The following is a 10425-nucleotide window of genomic DNA, read 5'->3' as shown; positions in this document are numbered from 1 at the left end:
GAGCAGATTGATAGGTTGTTAGAGCTTATTTACCCTTAAAATAGTACAGCTTTGGACAAAAAGCAAATAAAATGAAGTTGAGTTAGGATCATATCTAAATTAAAGCGAACAAAAATTACCAAATTTATTTAAAGTGTGAAAAGTAAAAATTACTGCAGACTTTGCCTCATTAATGAAAACATTTTGGTGGGATGCTGGTTAAGCATATTTTGGAAAGTTTTTGCATACTCACTTCTCCTTTTAGGGAGATAAAATGTAGGGAGAGTTGTGGAGCAGGTTCACAGAGCAGGAGAGCTGACCTCAGTTATAGAGACAATATAGAGAATTGAAAATGAGAGGAAAGTTTCTGCCTATAGTCTTCCTGCTGGGGCTGCACTTCTTTATACATGAAGTAGCAGGTAAGTAAATCATTGCATTTTCTAAAAAGAAATCAGATTTTATAGTTTTACAGGAAGACAAGTGTATATATATATATATATATATATATATATATATATACACTGTATATATGTACACATATATAATGTATTATATGGCTCATTCTTACTGTAAGTGAATGTATCATTAGAATGTTTCATAAGATGTAAGGTTTTTATTTTTTTAAATTAGTTTGAAACAACTATTTATATTTACCATGGTAGCATGTCATTTTTGGGATATATGCTGAAGTCCTACATCAGGGATTAGAGAGCCACTATCCACACAGGTAAGACTCTATATGCATCCCCCATATCAATACCTGGACACAGAGGAGAAGGGCTATACTCTAGCACAGGGGTCCCCAAACTTTTTACATAGAGGGCCGTTCACGGTCCCTCTCAGACCGTTGAAGGGCCGGACTAAAGTTAAAAAATAAAAAAAAATAAGAAATTCCTCTGTACACTGCACATATCCTATACTGCTCCTCCATCATTAATTATTCCCTATACTGCTCCTCCATCATTAATTATTCCCTATACTGCTCCTCCATCAATAATTATTCCCCATACTGCCCCTCTACCATTAATTATTCCCTATACTGCTCCTCCATCATTAATTATTCCCTATAATGCCCCACCATCATTAATTATTCCCTATACTGCCCCTCTACCATTAATTATTCCCTATACCGCTCCTCCATCATTAATTATTCCCTATACTGCTCCTCCATCATTAATTATTCCCTATACTGCTCCTCCATCAATAATTATTCCCTATACTGCTCCTCCATCATTAATTATTCCCCATACTGCCCCTCTACCATTAATTATTCCCTATACTGCTCCTCCATCATTAATTATTCCCTATACTGCCCCTCCATCATTAATTATTTCCTATAATGCCCCACCATCATTAATTATTCCCTATACTGCTCCTCCATCATTAATTATTCCCTATACTGCCCCTCCATCATTAATTATTCCCTATACTGCTCCTCCATCATTAATTATTCCCTATATTGCCCCTCCATCATTAATTATTCCCTATACTGCCCCTCCATCATTGATTATTACCTATAATGCCCCTCCATCAATAATTATTTCTCATAATGCCCCCCCACCATTAATTATTCCCTATACTGCCCCTCCATCATTAATTATTCCCTATACTGCCCTCCCACCATTAATTATTCCCTATACTGCCCCCCCCACCATTAATTATTCCCTATACTGCTCCTCCATCATTAATTATTCCCTATACTGCCCCCCACCATTAATTATTCCCTATACTGCCCTCCCACCATTAATTATTCCCTATACTGCCCCCCCCACCATTAATTATTCCCTATACTGCCCCTCCATCATTAATTATTCCCTATACTGCTCCTCCATCATTAATTATTCCCTATACTGCTCCTCCGTCATTAATTATTCCCTATACTGCTCCTCCATCATTAATTATTCCCTATACTGCTCCTCCGTCATTAATTATTCCCTATACTGCTCCTCCGTCATTAATTATTCCCTATACTGCTCCTCCATCATTAATTATTCCCTATACTGCTCCTCCATCATTAATTATTCCCTATACTGCTCCTTCGTCATTAATTATTCCCTATACTGCTCCTCCATCATTAATTATTCCCTATACTGCTCCTCCGTCATTAATTATTCCCTATACTGCTCCTCCATCATTAATTATTCCCTATACTGCTCCTCCGTCATTAATTATTCCCTATACTGCTCCTCCGTCATTAATTATTCCCTATACTGCTCCTCCGTCATTAATTATTCCCTATACTGCTCCTTCGTCATTAATTATTCCCTATACTGCTCCTCCATCATTAATTATTCCCTATACTGCTCCTCCATCATTAATTATTCCCTATACTGCCCCTCCATCATTAATTATTCCCTATACTGCTCCTCCATTATTAATTATTCCCTATACTGCCCCCCCACCATTAATTATTCCCTATACTGCTCCCCCACCATTAATTATTCCCTATACTGCTCCTCCATTATTAATTATTCCCTATACTGCTCCTCCATTATTAATTATTCCCTATACTGCCCTATACTATATTTAAGGCCCCCATAATTAATTATTTTTTTTATAACCGGGCGCCCCGGCCGCCAAAATATATTTGCTGCTGGTTAAAAAAAAAATCCTATACTCACCTCTGGCAGCGGCTCCCGAGTCTTCTATCTTCGGGCTGCTGTCGGCCGGGAAGGGGTGATGACGTCATCACGCGGCCGCACACTCAGGTTCACGGAGCGATGTGTGCCGGGGTCGTCTTCCGGCCACATTGCTCCACCAGTAATAATAGTGCTCGAGCGGCCGTATCGGCCGCGTCGAGCACTATTCAGTGGCGGGCAGGAGCTTCCTGTCCGGACGGACGGAGGCTCCTGCCTGACTGCCGCGACTTGCCGGGGGCCTCAGCAGGAGCCGCTGGTGCTCCAAGGGGCCGGATAAAAACGGCCGTAGTTTGGGGACCACTGCTCTAGCACCTAGAGCAGTGGTGGCGAGCCTATGGTACAGGTGCCAGAGGTGGCACTCAGAGGCCTTTCTGTGGGAACCCAGGCCTTCAACCCAACACAGAGGACTCAAGACTAGGACTCAAGAGGACTTTTCCTGTGATCCAATACAGCCAAGAAAGTGCCATGCTCAGCGCTATTTTAAAGCAACATCCTTGGCTGTCAGGACTACAGGAGGCAGGAGAATAATAATAACTTTATTATCCCAAATGGAACTTATAGTGTCACATCCGCAGTCACATACACAGTGCAAACAAAAAGATAAAAAAAATAAGACGTACATACAACCACGTGCACAATAAGAAACACAAGTTACACATAATTAGAATATACATATAGGTATATACAGTAAATAAATAAATCCCCCCAGGTTACCTTTCTAAAACACGTTACACACAATCCTGACTTGGTCTAACCTTCCTCATATTGTTCGACAATTTGAGAGCAGCCGGTATGGAGAAGGTATGGATATAGATGGATTGTCATTGGAGCTCTTGCTTCTCCCTCTTCAGGGAACACTGGAGGGAAGCTACAGTCCAAATTTCTCCATCTGCCTATTGTATTGGTGAATTCAGGAGGCCAATATGACTAAAACCTGTGCTACAGCAAGGAGCAATAAGTTACTGCTTAAAATTTCATGTTGGCACTTTGTGATATTTAAGTGGGTTCTAGTTGTAGTTTGGGCACTCTGTCTAATGGGACAATGGGAGCATAATGTAATATACTCTTCAGTATAAATTCTCATAAATTTAAGCCCTTTTATTTCAAATGATTCATTCAACGATTATAATCTGTGTATGAATAGAGGAGTAGGTTTTAACTTTTACCGAGCCGCTGTGTACACAAGCTATGATGGTTATCAGCTAAAACACAACCTTGAATAATAACATCTAAAAACTTCCAAAAGACAGACACACTGGCACTTATAGAGAAGGGGGGGGGTATAGGGGTTTTTATATTATTTTTGTGTTGTGATTGTAAAATTGAAAAATGTTCAATAAAAAAGATTGGGTTAAAACAAAAAACCTGTGCATGGGCAAAAGATCATTGCAGCAAAGAACATAACTGCTGCCTGAGCCCCTGAAAAATCTCAGTAGGCCCAACCTTCAAAAGATGACACTATTGTATATGTTGGCTTCATATGGATAAGAAACAAAGGCCCCATGCAAATGGCCATATGGGGTCCTATGATATGGTTGCAAAATTTGCGCAGTATAACGGCACCATAGAGGGCTATGGCACCCGGTCATGATGTGGTGGGCACATTGGGGCAGATTTATCAAGCTCTCTGAAAGTCAGAATATTTCTAGTTGCCCATGGCAACCAATCATGGCTCCCCTTTAAAATATTCATGAGCACTGGTAAAATTGAAGCTGAGCTGACCTTCAGACATCTTGATAAATCTTCCCCATTGTGTCTCACTGTGACTGATGCGGATGGCTGTTCGCCATTCTATGGAAAGGGAATGGGTGAGGAGCACTCACCCCTCCTCCCGCTATGTGCTTGTCTGAATTACGGCCCAGGAGAGCACATGATTCTGTGCATGAAGCCAAAGTTTAACAAATAAAAATGTAACCTATGCAAAGCTGGGAAATTCTGCTAGTAACTAAACATTTTAAAATCGGGTGGCACGGTGGCTGAGTGAGTAGCACTTCTGCCTTGCAGCACTAGAGTCCTGGGTTTGAATCCCACCCAGGTCAACATCTGCAAAGAGTTTGTATGTTCTCTCTGTGTTTGCGTGGGTTTCCTCCAGGTACTCCAGTTTCCTCCCACACTCCAAAACATACTGGTAGGCTGTTTAGATTGTGAGCCCCATTGGGGACAGGGACTAATTTGCTTGCTTTGTGCAGCGCTGCGTAATCTGTGTGCGCTATATAAATACAGAATTATTATTATTAAAATCGTATAGCATACTTAAAATTAGTTAGTTGAATAACATGTACACCATTGTATGTAGAATTAGCGGTCACAACAACTATACAGTATTATATAAACTGTCAACCACTTATAGCACCCTTCCTCCTTCCTAATTCTGAATTTTCACATGTCAAAACTTATACTTAACTTATATTTATATTTGTTTACATACAGTATGTCATATGTTAGTATTGAGATTTACAAGGAAGTATATAAAGATACATATTTAACAAATCCATATGTGATTCCAGGTGCCCAACTAGATCCAATACTGCCAAGGGGGGAATGTAGATGTCAAAATACGACCATGAATACTGTTGAAAAGAATAAGATTAAGAAGATTGAATTTATACCTTTACGACCCTATTGCCAAAAGATAGAGATCGTGTAAGTGTATCAATTATCAGTATAAGGATTTTTAGTTCTTCTTCAAATCTTCTATCAATCTGTATACCACACACTCAGCACTCCTAAGCGGAAATGAAAATGTTCTTAGTCAAGTACACCTGTTGGCAGGTATTGGTAGTTTTCAGCACCGGAGATACCTATGAAACACATTTGTATAAATGATAGGTACCTTTTAAGAAGGAAGTAATAACATAGCTCTGGCCACCATTTCATGGGGATCCTATTGTTATCTGTCACATAGATATTTTGTTTAAACAATGGTTACATGATGATTACAATACAATTATAATACAATTTTCAGCATCAAGCTACATGGCCAGAAGTGTTCATTGATGTATAGTGCAAGTCGATCTAGTCTCTTGGGTTACACAAGTCAGCTATGATAACCTCAAGTACTATTTCAATCATGATTGCATTGTACACTCCATCTATTGGGGAACCAACCTGTTCTTTAATAAAGTAGTCCATTCTTGTATCTAACTATAAAAGGTACTTTAATGAAAGTTTGTTTGTGCCACAGTAGAGGATTTCTGTTATATTCCTGTTTTATAATATTCTATGGTCAAATATTATGAGATCAGCCCTGCAGAATAATTATATGTAATCTCTTGTAGTGTAATAACAAAGACTGGCGAATCTGTGTGCATTTATCCAGAAACAAAGTTGTATAAGTACTTGATACATTATCTGATAAAGTAAGTATAGGTCTTTCAATGTGCATCAATTTCAGAAAAACTCACTACTAGAAGTTTTAAGGACCTTTAAAAGAATCTAGAGCGCATAAAAAATATTCCTTGTAAAATATTAAAATACTACAGCCAAATATTTGATAAACAAATCTAAATTGATATAATATAAAATGTATGAATGCTGCCCTCTATGTATATAAGATAAGATGTATGCAGATACTTGCATATGACAAATGATAACCTCTAACTAAACGAGGGGTGCACAACCATTATTGGTCCAAGGGCCACATTGTCAGACCCAGTGGCGTAACTTGAAGCATGCCGGGCCCCAGTGCAAAGTACGTGCCAGGCCCCCCAATCATAATGTATTGATTATAGTACTAGTCATCTCATATAGTAAAGATCCACCATATGGGCCCTCTAGGCCTCATGGACTCGGTTCTGGCTGCACCCTCTGCACCCCCTCAAGTTACGCCCCTGGTCACACCGCTCAACACTGTCACACTAGGAACAAGCACCCTAGATGTGCCAAAAACCACAGTATAGCACAAATATCACCCCAAAAACTAAATACTAAATTTGTACAATAACTAATAGATCTCAGAGCACGAACAGACAATAATAATGATGATAATCATTATGATAGAAATTGTCAGAAGCAGATAATAAAAATGGATTCTCCCATAGAGAAAGCACTTACCCTTTATAATAATGGAGACCCCTGGGATAACTTTAATGAAAAGCTGAATTTAATATAGGAGACCCCCTAACAAAGCTGACCTATAATACCGGAGACCTCAAAATAAATCAGCCAGGGACATATGAATGTCCTCTAGTCCCTCTCCTGCTGATTGCCTGGCTGCCTGGGAAGGGAAGGCTCACTCACAGTGCGGCAGGGGCTGTCAGTGTGCAGTACAGCCTCAGTACAGCTGCGGAGGAAGCACCTTCCCTGAAGAGGGTAATAATTGTCTCTGAGACCCCAGTATTGTGTCCTGCATACAACGAGTAATTTATACTTATTGGGGCACATTTACTCAGGGCTTTGCACTGCACTTCTCTCGGACTTTCCACGTTCTTGTAGGGGAAAAGGGCTTGCATAGGTATTTATAAAGTACGTGCGACGCTATGTTCCCAAGCGCAGTTGGACCGTGCGCCAGATTTAACATGCAAATTGTGTTGCCCGTCCTATGTTAAAGGTGCACCACAAAAAAGTTCGTCAACTCTGTTGGGCCAGTGCGGTGAAGTGACAGATTTATGATTTCTGGTGCATGGTCTTAATGAATCGATTGCACCCAGCATTATACACGGAAAGAGCACTTTTAGTGAAGTTTCCGTCTTTCTTAGTAAATGTGCCCCATTATCTGCTGCTCAGGACTAATTCTAGCTTTTGTGCTGCCTGAGATAAAAATTGCAATGCTGCACTCCTCCCCTCCCCCATCATAAGTTGAAATCCTGGTAACTAGCCTTAGTTAGAATTTCCCCACTGTGGGACTAATAAAGGATTATCTTATCTTATCTTAGCAATGGCTAGATGATGTCGCTACTACTATAATACCACTCATATGCACAAGAATATAACTACTATAACACTGCTCTCTATGAACAAGAATATAACTACTATAATACTCAGCCTATATACAAGAATGTAACGACTTAAATACTGGCGCCTTTAGGGCCTTTAGCCAGTCCATTGGTTAAATACAGTCTCTAAAACCTGAAGGGACGCAGAGCATCTCTGCCATATCAGAAGCACAAGTATTATTATTGGCACCTCTGTTAGAGGAGTTAAAACACAGATAAATGCTTAATACTACTTCAATAGGAAAGTGTATGTATATCTATTTGTATGTGGTCTGATTATTAAGTCTTTCTTACATTATTGCACCATTTGCCTAAAAGAGATATCTATGGGACTAAAACATTTGATGACCCCTATGTTTTTTTCCTTTGACAGAATGAAAGAACTAAATCAGAGGAAACAAAAAACACAATAATCAATTGTGTGAATTCGTTTTCACAATCAAGAAATATTGATTATTATGGATAATGCTGAAGATTTGGTGCTACAAAGAAGCAGATAATATTCTGTTAAAAATCTAACTCAGTTTCTAATTTTTAGTTTGCGTAGTTATAAATTCTTCATGGTCTTAGGCTACACAAGGTCTTTTGTCAGTCATCAAAAAATGTGAGCATGATAAGGCCACAAATCAATTAGATCAAACAAGCTTATTGTCAATGATATGTAATTACTTCACTCCTCTACAATTAACTCACTATACAAGCCAAATATAGAGTGTTAGTAAGTGATTAAAACATTCATTTTATTCATTTTGGTTAAAACACAATCAAGTGTACTGTGCTGCAGTGTCAGACTATGATAACCAAAGATAAAGGCATAACACTGTTAAAAAAAGGATTAAACATCATCATCAGTACAGCTCATATTATTAGTGGGTCCTGTTCTGAGTCAAGGAGTCTGATTCTATTTCTCAGTGTCCCACAAAATCAATCCCGCCTTTACAAGGGCAGTTCACCCGTGAAGTGCACCCTCCTGCACTTGCCCTGCACTTCCTGAGTGAATGATGCAGGGCAAACAGAAAACAAGGCGTTAATAACCAATTTCACAGCATGAGCAGATGAATATACAAAAGATAAAATGACTCAATGTGATTTTGTTATCGTCATTTAGTGCCAACATGGTCTCCGTGTATATAGCTAGTTTACAGCATAAGGTTGGTTTCACAATGGAATTTTTTTTTCACATCAGTGATTTTTCTCCTGACCCATTTTGGCTTGACACATTGAGACACATTTACTAAGGACTTTGCGCCACACGTTAGTCGGACGGTTCAAGTTCCTCATGGCTAAACCGGCTTGCACAGGTATTTAAGAAGTGTCTGCGCTGTGATTGTGTCGCACGCAACGCTTTTATGGCAAAGCTGCGCTGGCTTCCATGCAACACAAATTAGGGGGTGTGCCGTCAGACGGTCCGACTGATTCCAATCTGTATGTGTCCTTTAGCCAAAATGGGTTCAGTGAAAAATCACTGATGTGAAAAAAAGATCGCTATTGTGAAACCATCCTAATTGTTTACACTGCCCAATTATCCTTCCAATCTGTTTATTCCTGTGATAATAATTGTTCAGCGTAGATTTTTAAAAGGCCACTACACAAATGTATCACCTTCACCACTGTTTTTGATAATTTATGCTGCTATAAAATTAAATTTTGGGGTATATATCAATTCTATAGAAACATATTGCATTTAAGACTGATCACTAAACAACAATAATGCTCCGTATGCTGATGAAAATGACAATAAATCACAATGCTGATTAAAATAGAGCCATAATATGTGGGCGTTTTTATTTGTACTTGTGTCATTCAATAGTTTCTAATTTTTTTTGTCCATTCTGTCCCTTCCCAGGAAGTATAGTTGCTGAGAATTATCAATTAAGTTAATCTCAAAAACCATTAATAAAATATATTTGTATGTCCTGTACGTGTTAGGCTGGGAAGGCAGCCAACATATATGCTTAGCGTATACATTGATAAATACCGTATATTCCGGCGTATAAGACGACCTGGTGTATAAGACGACCCCCCTACTTTCCTGTTTAAAATATAGAGTTTAAGATATATTCGCCGTATAAGACTACCCCTTTTCCAACGCATACAGTAGTATACAGCACAGCCCCCAGTAGTATACAGCACAGCCCCCAGTAGTATACAGCACAGCCCCCAGTAGTATAGCGCACAGCCCCCAGTAGTATACCGCACTGCCCCCAGTAGTATACAGCACTGCCCCCAGTAGTATACAGCACAGCCCCCAGTAGTATACAGCACAGCCCCCAGTAGTATACCGCACAGCCCCCAGTAGTATACCGCACAGCCCCCAGTAGTATACTGCACAGCCCCCAGTAGTATACAGCACAGCCCCCAGTAGTATACAGCACAGCCCCCAGTAGTATACAGCACTGCCCCCAGTAGTATACAGCACTGCCCCCAGTAGTATACAGCACTGCCCCCAGTAGTATACAGCCCAGCCCAGCCCAGCATTAAAAAAAAAAAAAATAAACTTATATACTCACCCCGATGCTCCCCCGATGTCCGCGCCGTCTTCTTTCTTCTGCCGGGCGCCGCCATTGATCTTCCCCGGCAGGCGCCTAGTATGACGCGCCGCTGCTGACGTCATACTAGGCGCCGACCCGGGGAAAGACATGGCGGCGCCCAGCAGAAGAAAGAAGACGGCGCGGAAGACTGAAGACAGCACAGCGCGGACATCGGGGCCAACGGAGGGTGAGTATTTCCCCCCCGATGCCTTTTTGAGGCTGCCGGCAGCTTTTTGAGGCTGCCGGCAGCCATCGCTGTGCAAACACCCGCAATCGGTGCTAGCACCGATCGCGGGTGTTACCGGTAAGCCTTTGCTGCAATATGCAGCAAAGACTTACCGG

At 40.4% G+C, this 10425-nt stretch overlaps 1 protein-coding gene across 1 annotated transcript; it reads left to right on the top strand.

Moving 5' to 3' along the window:
* Window positions 1-288: 288 nt before the first annotated feature.
* On the top strand, window positions 289-9291 carry LOC140100153 (alveolar macrophage chemotactic factor-like). Its single transcript, XM_072126595.1, has 4 exons — window positions 289-398; window positions 5126-5261; window positions 5897-5977; window positions 7926-9291. The coding sequence occupies exons 1-4, from the start codon at window positions 332-334 to the stop codon at window positions 7963-7965; spliced, it is 324 nt and encodes a 107-aa protein (XP_071982696.1). The 5' UTR covers window positions 289-331; the 3' UTR covers window positions 7966-9291.
* The last annotated feature ends 1134 nt before the right edge of the window (window positions 9292-10425 follow it).

The sequence above is a fragment of the Engystomops pustulosus genome, chromosome 1 (genome assembly GCF_040894005.1).
Source record: "Engystomops pustulosus chromosome 1, aEngPut4.maternal, whole genome shotgun sequence".
NCBI classification, from domain to species: domain Eukaryota; kingdom Metazoa; phylum Chordata; class Amphibia; order Anura; family Leptodactylidae; genus Engystomops; species Engystomops pustulosus.
Note: the sequence above shows the minus strand (reverse complement) of the source record. Positions and strands in the feature narration are given on the sequence as shown.

Coding starts and splice junctions, on each gene's coding strand:
- LOC140100153 (XM_072126595.1), top strand. CDS start 332: ATGAGAGGAAAGTTTCTGCCTATAGTCTTCCTGCTGGGGCTGCACTTC. Junction 5,262..5,896: donor TGCCAAAAGATAGAGATCGT/GTAAGTGTATCA, acceptor AATCTCTTGTAG/TGTAATAACAAAGACTGGCG. Junction 5,978..7,925: donor TTGATACATTATCTGATAAA/GTAAGTATAGGT, acceptor TTCCTTTGACAG/AATGAAAGAACTAAATCAGA.